Below are 19,113 nucleotides of genomic sequence, written 5' to 3' on the forward strand. Positions count from 1 at the left end.
TTTTTACCGACAAACAGGTGATCAGGACACTGGTGCCCCCTTCAGTCTTCAAGCTGTCATAGCTTCTCTTAACTGACCAGGGCACCCCAAACCTAATTTCCTTACCCAGAGAAGGGCACAAGATTTCCTGGCCCTTCCCCTTGATAACCATCAAACCACTTCTTAGATATTTAAAGGCATTTTACTGTGAAGTGCTACAGAGGAATAGAGAGATAGAGAGATAGAGAGGTAGATAGATAGATAGATAGATACACAGATAAAGAGAGAGAGAGAGAGAGAGAGAGAGAGAGAGAGAGAGAGAGAGAGAGAGAGAGAGAGAGAGAGAGAGAGAGAGAGAGAGATTGGGAGACAAGTTAGGAAGTAAATGGAAAAGGTTAAAAGCTTACAGGACAAAAATACTCATAGTTTAATCTTGGTCTCTATCAGAGATAGGCCATTTGCATTCTCCTTTCTGCCTAAGGTTCTTTTTTTTCCTGTTTCATCCTGGATATTAACTCAGCACTCTGTCTCTCTGTCTCTCTGTCTCTCTCTCTCTGTGTCTCTCTGTCTCTCTGTCTCTCTCTCTCTCTCTCTCTCTCTCTCTCTCTCTCTCTTCTCTCTCTCTCTCTCTCTCTCTCTCTCTTTCTCTCTCTCATTGAGTGGCCACAGCTGCTTGTTATAGTCTTCTGGAGTTTGCTTCTTTGCTTTTTGTGAGAGTCTGAAAGTAAATAGAAACTCCTCTTCTTCTCCACTCAAGCTTAATACAAAGGAAAGAGTGGATTAGGAGTCAGAGGACTTAGGTTTCCATCTTTGCTCTGCCACAGACTACCTTATGATCTTAAGCAAATCTCATTGGGCCTCAGTTTAGTCATCTATGAAATGGAACTGTTTCCTTCCTCATCTCCATTTCCTAGATTCCTTGGCTTCTTTCAAATTCTCAATAAAAATTCCACCTTCTGCAAGAAGCCTCTCCTGGTCTTCTTTAATCTTAGTGCCTTCCCTCTGAGGATATCTCCAATTCATCCTGTTTATGTCTCCTTTGTCCATAGTTGTTTTCATGTTGCCTCCCCAATTAGATTGTAAACTCCTCAAGAATGAGGACTGAATTTTTGGGGGAAAACAGGCTTTCTTTGTATCCCCAGTGCTTATCACCACGCTTGGCACAGAGTAGGCACTTAATAAGGGCTTGTTGACTTGACTAGTCAGACTATATGACCTCTGAAGTCCTTTTTCAGCTCTAAATCACATATCTAAGTGGTCCCACTATCCTTTCCAATGACCCATAAAATCTCAATGAAAAACAATTCTTCTCTATCTGAGACCCCAAGTCTATTCTCCTCAGGTTTCAACCTTGTGCCACCCCATCCTTCCCTGGAGCTCTGCATGCTCTAACTCCTTCTGGCTATTCTCTTAAAAGCTTTTATATCTAGCTTTTATAAGCTAGATCATTAGCTGGTTTACTCCTTGATGAAGAAAAAAATAATCCTCTCATACTACACCAAGATTGAAAACATCCATCGCATCAGGCCTAGGCCAATAGACTTCCTCCTAGGCTTTACTTCCATGCCACTATATTCCATAACTGCAGCTGATGAAGACAAACCCAAAACTTTCTCATTCTGAACTAAGACTCCTAGGTAAGAGTATTGTTGAGCTAGGAATCCATCTAATCACTTATCCACCTCAGGGTCATAGGGATCATATTTCACATTTATTTAATATTTTAAGTTTATAAGGATAATTAATAACTTTAGAGCTAGAAAGGACCCCAGAGATCATCTTGCCCAAATCTCTCATTTTACAAATGGTAAAGCTGAGGGCCAGGGTGGGTCAGTGATTTGACAAGGTCATACAGGTAGCAAATATCAGAGGATTTGAACCAAGATCCTCTGACTCTTGGACCAGTGCTTTTTTCCACTGTACCCCTCTGAGTGAGCCACTGACACTTAGCACAGTGCCTGGCACATACTAGGTGCTCAATAAATGTTTATTGGATTGGATTGGTTTATTGGATTGGTCCCTCTTGGGCCTTCCTTCTGGTAGCTGATCCTGAACACTGCATGTTATAACCATGGTTATAAAAGAAATAATTCATAGACATGTTGAAATAGCAATGTGTTCTCACCCCTTCCAACAAATGGACGGAGCCATTTCAACAAAGGTAATAATTGGCTGTGGGACTTTAGGCAAGTCACTTAATGACCTTGATATTATCAGGAAAATGTAAAGAAGAACATAGGACACTGGATCTTAAATTTGAAATGAACTTCAGAGATTATCTAATGCAGTGCTTGTACTTTACAAAGACTGAAACTGACATCCAAAATGGTTAAGCATAATAGGGTGTTACCTTCTCCAAGACAGGCTAGACCAGTCTGTTCCATGTGGTAGATGTGAGAATCTACGAAATATTCCTGTTTGAATGTTTTAATCAAAATGTAGTCATTAGGTGGCATTAGTTCTATAATTTCATTTGGACTTCAGGAATCTATAATTAAATTCTTTTATCTTCACTCCTTTACCAAAGTCTTACTCTGATGCCTTATCATGATCTAAAGGTGACTCTGTGTTCTCAAAGGCTCTGATAGAAGATGCTAAGCCCTATAGAGTCTTCCCAAGCTGAAAAGGCTTTGAGTATAGACCTAGAAATAGACTGTGTCAGTATTCCAAGGTCTAGCCTAGTCAAGTTCAAAAATTTCACCAGAAATTTGGCTAAAAAGTGATGAATTTCTTTTGCCACCACAATTCATGAATGGTAATAATAGCAATAGTAGTAGTAGTAGTAACAACAGTAATAATAATAGCACATTTTTATGTAGCACCTTTAGGTTTATAAAGTACTTTAAATATCTCATTTGCTTCTCAGAGATTATGATCTTCACAAATCATAGTAACTATAAAGTATTACTATCTCCATTTTACAAGTGAGGAAACTGAGGTTCATAGAAGGAAAATGGTTTTCCCAGGGTCACTCGGCTAATAAATGTCTAAGGCAGATTTAATAAGCCAGTCCTTCTTAATGCTAAATCTGGGGCACTGTCCATTATGCCACACCACCTCTTAAATTAAGATCTAAGTCTTTGAGTGAGTCTAGTCAGCATTGGTGTAAAGAGTAGCCAGATTAATGAACTAATGATTCATTTAAATAGTTGAATAAATCCTTTCATTATTTGAAGATTTTTTTAAATACATAATGTGAAAACGATACTAGTCTGATATTGAGGTTAGTTTTTGGAAAAGTTTAAAAAAAAATCCAGTAGCCTGTGGAAATCATTAGCTTTCCACTGATGGTAATAGAGATGGTACTGAGGTAATATTATTTTTCTGGGGCAATGAGCACCAATAATGTGGAAAAAATACAGTGGTTGTGGCAGCATTATATCGTCAGTTGTTTCTAAATTCTTGCCCACAGATTGGTTCTTTTTTAAATAAAATCTAATTTTCTTCAAATCTTGAATTGTGGGACTTAGGATGATTTTCATGGCTAAAGTTTGCAAATTAACTCTGCTCAGTTCAGTGCTTTGAAATTCACGAAATGCAAGCACCAAATATGCTACGTTTGAATAGGTCCTTGCCATTATCATATGAAAAGAAAGAGACAGGAATAAATCAGGAGGAGGTAGCATAGTCCAGACCTATAACTTTGGATGATCAAACCTTAGGAAGAAGCCTCTTGTCACATGACCTTTCCTCAACCTCATGGACCATCAGTGGGACTGCCCTGAATGTAAACCATAAGAGAAAGACAATAGGACATTGTGAGACTATGGTAGATCTGAGTGTGGTTTGGGGCAGCTAGATGGTGCAGTGGATAGAGTACTGGACCAGGAGTCAGGAAGACTCATCTTCCTGGGTTCAAATCTAGCCTCAGACACTAGTTATGTGACCCTGGGCAAGTCACCTAACCCTATTTGCCTCAGTTTCCTCAACTGTAAAATAAGCAGGAGAAGGAAATGGCAAACTATTACAGTATCTTTGCCAAGAAAACTCCAAATGAATTCACAAAGACTAAATAGCAACAACACCCAAATAATATATTGCAACTCAATGGCACAGGATAAAAAATGCAGGACTTTGATTCAGGAAGACCTGGATTCAGATCCTGTGTGATAGTCACTTAACCTCTCTAAGCCTCAATTTCTTCATCTGTGAAATGGGGATAACAGCACCCAGCTCCTGCAGTTGTGAGGATCAAATGAGGTAATATATATAAATCACGTTGCAAACTTTAAAGCACTATATAAATGTTGGTTATTATTATTATTTTGTTGTTGTTTACTAGAATTTTCCATTACCCACACTTTCTGAATAGCATGTCTCTGACCATACTAACATAGCTATTGTCCAGTAGCAAGTAGAACCCTAAATTTTGAAGGAGCTCCAAGATTCCAATCCAAAAGTAAATAATGTTTGTGGTAAGCATATTCGAATATTTTTGCTGATTCAACAACGGATATTTACAAAATGTTATCCAAAACCCCTAAAATTCCATAAAATATTTCATTTACTTGCAATACTCACTTCAACTAAACCTTTAAACATATAAGAATTTGTCACTTATTAAAGATTATTTACTTTCTTATGAGTTGGCTTTGATCTTATTGGGAAAGTGCTAAAGGCGGTAGAAAGTGATCTATAATCAGGTCAAGAGAGACAGACCTTGTTAGCTAATCCAGTTTGTATTTTCTCATATGTAACTTCTGCAATGTACTTCTGGGTGGTTAGGCAGACATAGATACGGTAAAAGAAAGAAAGAAATAAAATCAGTTTATTTTACATTTAATAAAGGGTCATGGGATTCATGGGGGTCTTTCTGAGATTTTTCACTCAAGGATATGTTTCTAGCTATACCATGAATTAGAAAAAGTGCTAGCTTTTTTAGTTAAAGAACCTGGATTCAAGTCCCAACTCTCAATATTTACTCTGAGACTTAATTTCCTGATCTGTAAAATGAGAAAATTGAATTAGATTACCTCCAAGTTGCTCCCATCTGTAAATCTATGATCTCCAGAAAGGAAGTGAAAGGAAGGATGCCCAAATTTTGCCTCCTTGAGGACAAAAAGATATCAGAGAGAGGGGAGGAAAAAAGTAATCAAGTTAGTAGCAATTGTATGTGATGGTAATGGTGCTCTGAAAGCATCTAGCTTTTACAGAGATAGCACTATAGAAAGATACATTACTTTATGTAATTAGCAAGTGCCAGTGACTTATAGTTATGTCTTTAGCTAAGTAGGCAGTAATTAAGGGGGAGGAACCAGTCTGGGTGATTGTATATAGGAATGGTTTTTCTCAATGATAATGCTTAACACAGGAACTGATAACTTCTCTCTGATTTTTCTCCATTTCTATTCCTTTTATATAGCATCTGTTTTCTACATCTATATATTAGAATTTTCAGAGCATCTATCATCTGTCATTATCCTGGCTTGCGGAGATTTTTTTTTTTAAATTGCTTTAGATGAATACATACAATGAAATAGAGTCCTTGTGTCCATGTATTTGTGAAGGGAGTTTGCACTGTGTCATCTTCAGTCAACCTAATTACCTCTATAAGAAACGGCTCTTCCCAGCTCAGAGTATGACATTTGCTGTCTTATGAGAGAAAAATCTCTGAAATCCTCTTCATTCAATTGGTCTACTCCAAAAATGTCAGTCACCTATAGGAGGCTGATTTAAATATAGAGATTTACTTAAGATTTACAGAGCTCTCCAAGGGAAGAGTTTCTTTGGACATAAGAGCCAGGTCACTTTCAATAGATCATTTTATTTGTCTTGACACACAGAAACAAATCTTTTCCAAATATGAAATCAGTCAGCTGAGAAGGCACTAAAAATGCACTTCTGGGCCTCATTGCCCCTAGGAAAGAATAATGATAAGTACCTGCATGACCCTACAAATGAGAATCTGGAGATGTTTCTGAAAACCGGCAGCCACAGAAGTTGATTTTGCCTGAAAGGAACCCGGAGCGATTGTGCTTGTTTACCATTTGGCAATGTCCTTAGTTTTTATTGACTCTGCACTACTGTGATAAAGATAGACATGGCGAACTCTAGCATTATTTTCTTTGTCATTATCGAAACAGTTGTAGATTTTCAAGGTAATGAAGATAAAACTGTTATCATAATATTGCGGTCGCATATGGTATTCAAGACTTTGTCAGCACTTCCTTGTGTTCAGAGGTTTATAAATTCACAGAATCACAAAGGCAAAAGAAAGAACCTCAATGGTCAGGTAGTCCAAGCCATACCTGGAAAACCATTTCCTCTACTTTGCACCCAAGAAGGGGCCACACAGTCTTTGTTAGAACGCCTCCAAGGAAGGGAAGAGAAACTCACCATCTCCCAAGGCAGCAATTCTACCTTTTTACCACTCTAATTGTTAGGAAGTTTTTCCTCACATATAGCCTAAATTTCATTTGCTCTGGACAGAAATGTCTTACAAAGTCATTAGGTTGAAGAGACTATTTTAAATCTTTTTTTAGTGCTCTGATTATGTGGATATGGGCACTTACAATACAGTGCTAATTTCTCTTCAGTTTTGTACTTGTATATCTCAGCATTATATTTTTTTAAACAAATTTGTTTTGAAAAATATAAATGATCACATAAACAACATAAAAGAGTATAACAAAATTGTTTTTAACTAGTGGGGTCATAACAGTATTTAAATGGTAGTGTTAAATGTAATGAAAGAAAATGAGGTCCTATACATAAGAAGTTATATTTTGAAAGAATTCTGTCAACTGTGTTATTTCCATTTTAATCTAATGATACCTCTTTTCCACACCTTCTTTGCCTTCTTCTGGTGCTAAAGCTCAGAATGAACAGAGGCTAGCAACATATGCTACAGACAAAAGAAAAAAGAAAAAGAAAATGTCTTTTGAAGCTGTATTTGGGGAAAAGAGAAACATAAAAGATAGGATTGTTACTCAGGGTACATGGGGAAATTTTAATGAATGACAGAGATAAAACAGAATGAACCAATTTCGCTTTTACAACTGTTTTCTCTACCACTATCCACAAAAGTCTCATTCTAATGTCTCATGGCACAGAGATGGCTCTAGGTTCTCAGAAGGTACACCAGTGAAGCACAAATTCTGAAAGGTTAGGCCAACTTGGATATCTTTCAAGTATGGGCCTCGTAATAGATTGGACTTCTGTTGACCATAAGACTGATTTATCTAAGTTGGGAGAGGTTAGGTACAGAGTAATGAAATTTTAGGCTAGAGCAACTCTTGAAGATTTTATGTTGTTGTAGAAGGGTTGCTATCTGCTTCAGTAGATGAAATTACAGATTCTTGAAGTAATGAGGCATTTATCTGCCAAGAAGAAGCATCATCAACTGGAAATAGAACAAAAATGGTTAACAAAGATTGTCACCCAAGATGAATAAGAAGATAATGAGAGCATTCAGCTGCTCTTGATGAGTTAAAGTTACCAGGCCCAGAGAAAATACATTCCAGAGTCCTGAAAAAATTGGCCTATGTGATTTCTAAGCTATTGTCAGTGATCTTTGAAGATCATGGAGAATGGAAGAGGTGGGGCAACTAGGTGGTGTAGATAGAGCATCGGCCCTGAAGATCTGAGTTCAAATCCTGCCTCAGACCAAACACTTGACACTTACTAGCTCTATGACCCTGAGCAAGTCTCTTAATCCCAATTGCCTAAAAAAGAGAGAGAAAGAGAGAATGGAAGAGGTGTAATAGGACTATAGAAAGGAAAATGTTTTTCAAAATATTTTTCTTCAAATTCAGATTTTCAAAACAGGAAAGACAGTTGAGTCTACAAATTATAGCCCAGGGAGCTTGATATTAGTTGCTGGCAACATTCTAGAACATGTATCTCAAAGGTGGGTTTGTGAACATTTAAAAAGAGGTCAGTCTAGACTAACTTCATATCCTTTTTTGACAGTTGCTATATTGATAGAGCAGGGGAATGCTATGTGATTTATTCCAGCAAAGCATTTGATAAAGTCTCTCACGTAAGCCTTGTGGACAATATAGCAGACTGGGGATAGATGATAATATTAAGTTGGATTTAAAGCAGGTTGAATGATTGAGTCCAAAGCATATGTTAATGTCTTGTTGTCAACTTGGAAGGTCTCGGTGGAGTGTACCAGTGACTTGTCCTTGACCAACCTTACCTTTGTTGTTGAACATTTTTATTAATGACTTGTTTGAAAGACTAGAGTGCATGCTTACTGTATTTGCAGAAGATGCTGAACTATGAGGCATAGGAAACATATTAGATAACAGAATCAGGGTTACAAGAAATTCTCCAAAGGCTGGGACACTGGGCAAGCTAATGGAATAAACCTAGTCAGGATTAACATATAGTCTTATGATTAGGATCAAAAAACTCAACTTCATAAGTACAAAATAAGGAGGCTAATGAGCAGTTAGTTCAACAAAAGACAATATTTCTAAGCTCAAAGTGAACTGTCCAAGTATAGCACAAGTTCGTAAGATTTTTTTATAGTACATGGACAGACTGTCTATAACATAGGAGGAGATAGTATCTCTCTGCACTCAGCCATGGTAAAATCACAACTGGAGTATTATGTTAAATTATGGGTATCACATTTTAGGAAAAAATTCTGACAAGCTATGTATGCTGTTACTAAAGAGAAGTAACCAGGATGGTAAGGAGCCTTGAGATAATGTCACACAAAGATTAATTGAAAAAATTTAGATATGTTCTCTGAGGAAGAGGAGAAAATAATGATAGCCAACATTTATATAATAGCTGCTATGTTTCAGGCACTGGCTAAGTGCCTTACGAATATTATTTCATTCAAATCAACAACTCCATGAGGTATATACTATGGGTATTATTATCACATTTTAATATAGACATGTGGTAGGTATAATCTGATCATAATAATTATTATTTATCTAACATTTTAATGTTTGTAAAGCACTTTACATATATCATTCCAATCAACAACACCATGATGTAGATACTATGAATATCATTATCTTCTTTTACAAATCAGGAAACCAAGACTGAAAGTTGTTAAATCCCTTGCTTACCAGCTAGTATTGTGAGAGATGAGATCTGAACCCACATCTTCCTAACCTCAAGTCTATTACTCTATCCCCCTACCATGCTGTCTCAGATAAATGATCTTCAAGTATTTGAAGAGAAACTATGCTTGTTCTACTTGGCCTGAGAGGGAAGAACTAGGAGTAAATAGATGGAAATTGAAGAGAGATTGATTTTGCCTCAATGTAAAGAAAAAGTTCTGCTAATTAGAGCTATTGAAACCTGCAATGGGCTGCTTTGGTAAGCCAAGGATCCCTTTCATTTGAATTCTTCAAGCAAACTCTGGATGGCCTCTCATTGAGGATATTGTAAGAGAAGATTACTGTCCATATATGGATTGCATCAGACATCCTCTGAGATTTCTTTTAACTCTGATTCTATGGCTTTCCATGTATAAAATGGACCTAAAGGCCTGGAAATGTTTTTTTTTAATCTATTAACTCAGAAAAGTTTTTAACTGACCCATAGAATTTTCACCAGCCTTTTGCACATTGACCAGCACTAAACATGACATGTCTGGATGATACTGATATTATAGGCCATAATTTCATTTTTTCCTCCATTGTAATTTTCTTCTTGTGCTTCAATTTTGCATAGAGGTGACCCTAGATGGGTTCCCTAAAAATAAATCAATAAAGCACAGCTTATAGTCCTGCCAAACTATAGAAGTGAATTTAGGCCTAGCAGAAAATTTTTATTCTAGGAGGTGGCTAACAGTGCAGAGAAGCTAAAAGGTTAGCCACTAAGTCATGAACTGCTTCACCCCAAGAACTCATAAAACCATGTACTAAAATCTAGAGAGAATATAGTCTAGACTGTGGAAGGATTGCTCACGTTGATGAGATCACATAATTTTTTTGAGTATTTTCTGCCCCCCCCACTTATCTCCCTTCCCTGTCCTTTCAGTATCCTGAACCTATGGGTGGGATGAGTCCGCAGGGGAGGGAATAAGCAAGGAATCATATTTGTGATTGGATCCTTCAAGGGCACAATATAATTTGATATCTGCTCTACAACATACAGTCTCAGAGAGTTTCCTGGACCACTCAGCTAGGACATGTCAAAGGCAGGAATTGAACCCACATTTTCCTTACTTTGAGGTCAGCTTTCTATCCACTGTGTCATTGCTACCTCTCATAGATTGGAACCTATACACACCATAAAAGATTAGAACTGGGATTTACCTTCTAGCTCAATTGCTGTACTTTAAAGATAAGGAAACTGAGGTCCAGTGAGGTTAAGTGACTTGCCCAAATCAAAATCAAAAAATAGTAAATTGAAGAACCAGTTCTAAACACCACATTTCCTGACCTTGATTCAGTGTTCTTTCTAGTAGATAGATCAGTCTGACTCTTTAGGCTAAATGGAATACTTGGACTAAGGGTCCTTATGAGCTTCAGGGGAGAATTGTGAGAGATAATGAGTTAATAGCTATGATGGTCTGCAAAATAAAAATGATGCATAAATACCAAGTGTTACTGAGATTTACATTTTTGTGAACCAAACGTACTATCTCCCTGCCCAAAAGATTCATAAGAATATTTAACACCCGTGTATGTACCAGATGGATTGTAATGACAGATGATGGGTCCTTCTTAACCCTTACGTTCTGTTTTCAGAATCCACATTTCAAAACAATTCTAGTTCTTTGTTAAGATTTATTGTGTAAAAGCTTAGTATACACCCTGAAATTTTACCAGCTAGGACTTTAGAGACCTTTAGTGAATGTGTCATTTATTCATGAACACACCTGATATACTTACAGAAATGTAAGCAGGTTGATGATGACACTATCAGAAGGCTATGTATGTTTATCAAATATTAAATATATTTCTATATAGTTGTAATCTAATAGTTATGGTGTATAGGATTATTATGATGTATAGGATATATTTCAACATCTCTAAGTATTTACAAAAGACTCAAGACATATAGAGATCAAATATGTTCATAGCACATAGTCATAGAGAACAATGTAGAATGGGAATCAAAATTAAATAATTACTAGTTCCTGTGGAAGAGACTTTGGTGGAGAGAGGGTCAAAGAAAAAGAAGAATAAGGGAAAAGAAACTTGTTATGAAAGCATTATAACCTCACTTTAAAAAAAAAAGGTGGGATTCCCCTAGAAGATAGAATACTTCTCATTTCTAGTAAAAGTAGTAGCAACAGATTCATGGTAGGGGTCCAGGTGGCCCCACCAATTACAAAATCCCCAGAATTGTAAAATGTATATTTATCATCTCATGTCAAAATATTCATTTTAATATTCAAACATTTATGCCACATAACAAACTGTAACCATATGTTTATTTGTTATATTATACCACTATAACATAAATAAATATTTACAGAAAAGCAATTCAGTCATAACAATATTAGAAAAGGTTCTTTTTCCTAGTTTGCTTTTTTAAGGAGAAGACATCAGACACATAGAAACTCATTTTAAATAATGTTAAGTTTGTTAGATGTCGACAAGAGCCAAGGAGTTCAATATTTTAAGGCTGACACTCCCCCTTTTAACTAATGTTGTTTTATTTAATTTTTCCCCAATAGTGTGCATTAAAGATGGAGTGTTATCTCGGCTTTGAATTTCCTGGATTTATATCACAGCTTTAGCTTTATTTGAATGTACTATTCAGTATTTAATAAAGATGAGTTACACTGTTGAGCTTTCATTTAAGCAGACACTTTGGAACATAGTCCTTTTTTTTCCTGAAGTTGGTTGGGATTTTTTTTTGGGGGGGAGGATTTGTAATACTGAGAAATTTTAGACTGTTAAAACATTTATCAACATATTTGATTTAAATTTCATAGTTAAAATGGCAAGAATAATTAATTGAAATACAGTATTGAAATATCTGAAATTTATTATTATTTCTTTATAAAATATCTCATATAACTAATCGACAGCCATCATTGAAATAAATGAAAATAAATTCAAGCACCCTGGCTTATAAACACTACTTCAGTTATAGATTTTGACAGCTGAGACTAGCCCTAGACCTACATTTAGGAGACAGGAAATTCAGTATAAAACATTGACTTTTCCCTTTAACATGTCAGGAGATTGACTTGAAGAACTCTTTACCTAGATGGAAAAGCTAGCAAAAATTTATACCTGAAATGAGAAAGAACCTTTTCTTGATTATTAGTTATTGACTCAGTTTCCTAATTTTTGACATTTTGTCACTAGTAAGAGCGTTGATAATATAACATTAAGCTCAACTGTTTTTAATTTTCTTTTAGCATATGTTTTAGCAAAAAATTCCTCCATATGTTAAATTTCAGTGTAATATTTCATCTGTGTGGTACTATAACTAGATTTTTTTTAAGTTATCAAAATGAGCAGAGTACACAAATGCTCATAATCACTGTTTTTCCAAAGCAACTTTAGCTATGTTCTCTTTACTACCACCACCCTTTTTTTTTCTCAAGAGCATATAATTGGGAATGGTGGGACACCATTACTGTCATGAAATGTATTATGTTCAGTCAAAATTAGGGATTTGTATTAAACAATTGTTTCAGGATCACAGGTTCCAAAATCACGGGACAACATCCTGATTTCTTTTTTTTTTCTTCCTACTGGTAGAAAAGAGGATGTTACAATTGATTACTTTCATTTTATTCAGTTGACATTGTCTCTAACTTGAGTAGCAAAGTACCTATGGCCTTCAATATCAAATGACTTCAACCTTTTTACTTCTGTCATTAATTGATTGAATCTCATTTTGAAAGAGTTTCCCTCTTTGTCATTATTAAACAAGAACCTTCTTTTGTTGACTCACTGTATCTGTATAAAATTTATTTTCCTTAATATAACATGTGATGTATCAGTCTTGAATTACTGGACAGCTTGAACCTCTCTCGTACAAATGAATCTGTCTTACATCCTGTGTCAAGGTTTGAACTTTCCAAATTATGTATTTCAGACGTTGAGAAAGAAGGGACTTAATGGTTGTGACAGTCCAGACCCTGATGCAGACGATTCAGTAGGTCACAGCCCTGAGTCTGAGGACAAGTACAGGAAAATTAATGAAGATATTGATCTAATGATCAGCAGGCAAAGATTATGTGTAAGTACCAAGAACGCCCTTCGTTTTTTTTTTACTTCTGATATTTCTCTGAACCTGGCAGGCATTGAACAAGAAAGAAAACAAAGGCTGTGAAAGCCCCGATCCTGACTCTTCTTATGCACTCACCCCACGCACTGAAGAAAAATACAAAAAAATAAATGAAGAGTTTGATAATATGATCAAGAGTCATAAAATTCCTGTAAGTACCAAAGGGAGATGAGATGACTGGTCTGCTGACAACTGCTGCAGTAACAAACCTTAACCCCTTCAGTTCTGGCTTACTCTAGTCAGTGTCTGAGAGAAAAACAAAAAAAAATTGCCCACATACAAAGAAAAAATTTGTAGAGCATTTTAAGGCTTGCAAAGTGCTTCATATATATCTATATCAATATTTTCTCATTGCCAAAGATAGCTCATTTTCTAAGTATCCCTTGAATATGAGCATCCTTTGACTTGAAGTTATTGTAGTCTAAATAGTAGGGATTTAGGAAGCACATTTTAGGGCTGAAATAGGGATGTGACCTATGACTAAATTGTCATGAGGAACTCTGGGATGCAGAGACACCCTCTATCTATTAGTATCTTTCCTATAACTTTTAGTCTTAGAAAGCCGTCTAGAACACTGAAAGGTTAAGTGACTTGCCCAGGGTCACTCAGCCAGCATATATCAGAATAGGGACTTAAGCCCAAGTCTTTCCTGACTCTGAAGCTGGCTCTTGATGCCCTATAAAATGTTGCCTCTCCTAGAAGGAAGTTAAAAGTCAAATACGACATCCCCCGGCTTTATATGACTCTTCTACCATAAAATGTACACCATTAATATAATATACTGAAGGAAAATACTGGAAATCTTCCTGGGAACAAGTTGAAAATATTTTCAGTGTTCACATGTAACCAAGACACTAGCAGAATTAAAATTCTCTCAACTCACCTAACAAAGACATAACACAAACATCCTTCTCCTAATGAGACCAGATCCTAGGGCTCTACGCTAAGCTCAGTAACAGCACTGAAGGGTTAAAGCTATTTGCTCGCTGCAGAGAAACAGACTGCATGAAAACCTTATAGTAAAATTTGCACCTGTCTGTGTGCTGGGGTGACATAAAGCTTGATCAGGAAATTTGCTTCGCCAACATCACCATTTTCCATGCTTTAACATTTGGCTAAATTTTGTCTTAACTAAGTCAAAATCTCTAACAGTCAGTCATATGCCTTGCCAGATACTTGAGAAATAACTCTGCATGTGCTATTTTGTTTATATACCAAGGTAGAAAAAAACAAATGCCCTGATTAAATATTGTCACTATCCAAATAATGTTAAGTTTGTGATATAAACTGATGAAATTCAAAGCTGACATGCTTTTTTGAATGTCTCTTGTTAATGTCACAACCTTAATCTTATTTAAACTTCATAGGTGGTAATTAGTTTCTCTTAAAAAGTACCTTTTCATTTAACAATAGCAGCCTTAACCTGAAGAAGGAGATAGACTGGTCTCTGTGGTGAGAACGTGCTAGACAATTAGTATCTATTAATGCCTATTCTAGGAAAAAAACTCCAAACCAAATAAGTTCATAACTTAATTAGTAGCTATTTTTGATCATATTTATCATATGGATGCCCATTATAATCATAATTTCTGGTTAAGTGGATTTTATGTCAACAACAGAATTTTTATCTAGTTGGACTTATACTATATATAAGATAATATAAAGTAACCTAAGCTTTAAGATTTTCTAAAAAAAAAATGAAAACTACTTATAGAAGCTTTGCAGTAGAAATTTTACCAAGTATAGTTCTCTGCATCAAAGAAAGGCATAGAAAATGGAAGTCTTCAAAACGTTAAATTTGGTTAGCTATCCATAAAATCAATTCTGCTGTAGGGAAAGAGAACTAGAGGTCCAGTGTTTATCAGTCTTCATATGGGAGTCCCTCCTACCCATTATGGTACCAGTTATGTGCTGAACTACATAGAGATTTTGAATTGTCTAATACCAGTCGTAGGTTTACCAGTCAGAGGACCAATTATCCCACTCTAGAAAAGGATAATGTGCTAATCCCTGTTCCAGGTGTACCTTTTCCTTTGTCCTCTATTTCCTGTATACATTTTCTATTTAGGAAAATCCTGGATACATCCTGTTTGGTGATTGTGTAAACCCTGATAAGCAGAATTACTTAGATCACTTTGTTGCTTTATGTACAAGTGCGGGTGCACTTCATCTCTAAACATGCAAACAGTGGATAAAATATCTCTGTATTCTCTCACTACACAGCTTCCTTTCTCACATAGAATAAAAAAATCATGCTGCATAATTTCTCAGAAGTCCAATAATGGATAGCACAAGAGTCAAAGTCAAATTTGATTAATTAAAAAAATATTCATTAAACATTTGCTGTGTTCTGGGTACTGTGCAAAACACTAGGTAATTTTGTCATTTATTATATGTATATGTGTTGTTTCTCCTAATAAAAAGTAAGTTCCTTATTTTTTACTTTGTATCACCAGTGCCCAGCAAAGTGCCTAGCAAACAGTAGGTGCTAAATAAAACTTGTTGATTGGTTGATAAAGATGAATGAAACGTGGTCATGGCTATAGAAGAATTTGTAATCTACTTTTGTAAAACCTATCCCAATCTGTCCCACCACCTCTATTTACAGTTACTTTACAAGTCCTAGTTGGCACTCATCTTTATTTATTCCTATTTATACTTATACTTATTCTAACTGCCTCTGAACAAGGCTTCCTACTTCCATTCTCTCCAGCCTCCAGTCCATTCTTCACACTGCTGTCAGATTTTTCTTCCCTCAGTATAGATGTGATCATGTCATTACTTTATTCAAACTTCTTCAGTGACTGTAATACTTTCCATAAGAGATTCAAACTCCATAGCCTGGTATGTGTGGCTGTCCACAGTGTTCAGTTGTGTCTGACTTTTTTGCGATGCCGTTTGGGATTTTCTTGGCAAAAATACTGGAGTGGTTCACCATTTCCTTCTTCAGCTCATTTTACAGAGGAGAAAATTGAGGCAAACAGGGTTAAGTGACTTGTCCAGGGTCAGACAGCTTGTAAGTATCTGAGGTCAGATTTGAACTCAGGAGAATGAGTCTTCCTGACTCCAGGTCCAACCCTCTATCCACTGTGCCACCTAGCTGCTCATTCTATCATTCCAACCTTATTTCACCTACTACTATTACTACTACTACTACTATTACTACTACTACTACCACCACCACCACTACTACTACTATTGTTACTGCTACTCCTACTCCACACACTCTCACACACTTACACATACACTACACACAAGCCAAATTGGACTACTTGCTATTAAAACACATTCCACTCTGTCCTGTTTGTGTGTCTTTACTCTCACTTCCCTCTATTACAGGAACTACCCTCCCCTCTCCCTCCAGTCTTTACTTATTGAAATTCGGTTCCTCTTTTAAGGATACTCAAGCTCAAATTCCAGTTCCTCCATGAAGCCCTCCCCCATATCCCCATCAGTACCCATTAATAATGATCCTTCATTCCTTGAAGTCAGTCAATCAATATTAGGCACCTACTTTGTGCTAAGCACTATACCAAGTACTGGAGGCCCAAGAAAGACAAAAGATGGTCCCTGCCCTCAGTGAACTCCAAGTCTAATGAGGGAAAACAACACGAAAACAATTCTGTACAAGATAAACTGGAGATAATCACCAGGGGGAAGGCATTAGCATTAAAGGGGACCAGGAGAGTCTTAAAAGGGAATACGGGATTTTAGTTGGGACTTAAAGGAATCCCAAATCGATCTTCATTTTTTGCTTTCCTTCTGCACTTATCATATATCATGTTATTTGATGGTTCTTTATGTAGACACCATTCCTTCTAGTAGATTGTGAGCTTCACGAAGGAGGTCATAATTAAAATAAATTATATAAGACCATATCTTAACGATCTTGGTTTGTCCTCAAGGTCCTGATGCAGTCCTCTTCATATTAAGCATTTAGCAAATATATATATATATATATATATATATATATATATTATATATATATATGGAAGTTTTTAGATAAGACTGGTACACAAATAATTAGAATCTATCTCAGAATATGATAAGCATATTGAAGAGATGCCAAACAAAACCCTATGAAAGAATCCAAGAATGAAGGGAAAACTTTCACCTAGGCCAGGAGTGGGGAACCTGCAGCCTCTGGGTCCTCAAGTGCAGCCCTTTGACTGAACCCTAACTTCATCCATGACTAGGGTCTTCATGGAGATGATAGCACCTAAACTGAGCCTTAAATAATAAGGGAATTTCAGAAAACAGGGAGAAAGGAAGTGGGGCAGTTTTAGGCATACAACATAGTTTAATCATTAAAATAGAAAAAGGCAGCAAGAGTGAAAAAAATGGTTATTTATCAGTTTGAGCAATTCCCTAAATTTAGGGGGCTGGAAGAGCAGCTATTGAAGAAGATAAATAAAATTAAGAGAGGTAGGAAGAGAAGCACAGGAATATCCCATTGTCAGAGGTAGCTGGGTGGCACAGTGGACAGGGTACTGGCCCTGGAGTGAGGAAGCCCTGAGTTCATAAACCAGACTCGGACACTTACTAGCTGTGTGACCCTGGGCAAATCACTTAGCCTCTACTATTAATATATGGCATTAAATATAATATAAATCTAATATATTGTATTATATAGCCTCTATTATTATAGACAGGTAGGAGGTTCAATGGATAAAGCACTGGGCCTGGAGTCAGGAATACCTGAGCTCAAAACCAGCCTCAGCATTTACTAGTTGTGTGACCTTGAGCAAGTCACTTAGCTCCTGTTTGCCTTAATCCACTAGAAAAGAATATGGCAAACCTCTCCAGTTTCCTTTCCCAGAAAACCTCAAATGGGGTCACAATGAGTCAGTCGCTACTGAAACGAATAAGTAACAACATGCTCTCATCACAGAAGCTACAGAAGGAGAGGATTTCAAGAAGGAGGTCATCCAGCACATCAGATACTGAGTAGATGTCAATGAGGATAAGGACAGAAAAAAGACCATTGACTTGAGTGATTAGGAGATCACTAGGGATCTTAGAGAAAGCAATTAGAGTAGAATGGTGAAGATGGAAACCAGACTCAGCAAGTTAGCAGCCCAGACCTTTGCCCTTGTACATAACAGGAGCTTAATAAATATTTTTTTGAACGAAAGCTGAGCTGAATGTGAACATCATTGTCCAGTGACAAAACTATGGAAAGAAACAACACAGTTATTTTATTACTTTAGTCAATCTTTTAGCTTTCATAGTACAAAGGGCTATGGTTTTGCCTAATGCTTTCAGTTGCAGTAGAATTCTTCTTTAATTTAAATACAATGTTTTGGGAAGTTCCCACAGCTGCTTAAATGTTTAAAGCAGTGGCAACTATTTTCTTCTTTGTGTAAATTAACCCAACTTTTTAAAAAACTCAAAAGGACTATTTTTTTTCAACTTCAAAGACCCAACCTGAACAACTTCTCCTTTAAAGGAAAAAATTTAACATTTTAGTTTCTTACTTATATGATAGAATTTATGTGGATTATACCTAGGGCCTGGCATCCTGCCAGCATTTTTTTAATTCATGAAAATAAGCTATTTACAGAGGATTTCTCATTTCTTGAAAATTCACAAATTATATTAGGATTTATTGAGCTGATTGGGGATTACCACTGTTTCTGGGGGGGAAAAAGGACTTGCTAGGTTTTGTACAGAAATCATTTCAGCAAAAGGAAACAACCGCAGTTAAGGAAAATAAGTCAAAATAGATTTAAGGACATACTACTCACATGCACATGTAAACAGTAACTAAATTTTAATATATGAGTAGGATACTTTTAATGTTGTTGTTCAGTTGTTTCAGACTCTTTGTGATCCCATTTAGGGTTTTCTTGGCAAAGACACTGGAGTGGTTTGCCATTTCCTTCTCCAGCTCAATTTGCAGATGAGGAACTGAAGCAAACAGGTATAATTGACTTGACCAGGGTCACAGAGCTGAGTGTCTGA

General features: G+C 36.4%; 1 protein-coding gene across 14 annotated transcripts in view; it reads left to right on the top strand.

Moving 5' to 3' along the window:
• Window positions 1–19,113, top strand: part of MEF2C (myocyte enhancer factor 2C) — a 190,203-nt gene that overhangs the window by 124,229 nt on the left and 46,861 nt on the right. For 10 of the 14 annotated variants that reach the window (XM_021008170.2, XM_021008230.2, XM_021008161.2 and 7 more), the window contains one exon: window positions 12,958–13,101. In XM_021008170.2, the coding sequence (XP_020863829.1) occupies window positions 12,958–13,101 (144 nt within the window). Of the gene's footprint in view, window positions 1–12,957; window positions 13,102–13,162; window positions 13,301–19,113 lie in introns of all 14 variants that reach the window. The other 4 variants (XM_021008209.2, XM_021008245.2, XM_021008226.2 and 1 more) reach the window with 2 other exon arrangements.

Source organism: Phascolarctos cinereus, unplaced genomic scaffold, assembly GCF_003287225.1.
Source record: "Phascolarctos cinereus isolate Bilbo 61053 unplaced genomic scaffold, phaCin_HiC Scaffold_4;HRSCAF=312, whole genome shotgun sequence".
Taxonomy (NCBI): Eukaryota; Metazoa; Chordata; class Mammalia; order Diprotodontia; family Phascolarctidae; genus Phascolarctos; species Phascolarctos cinereus.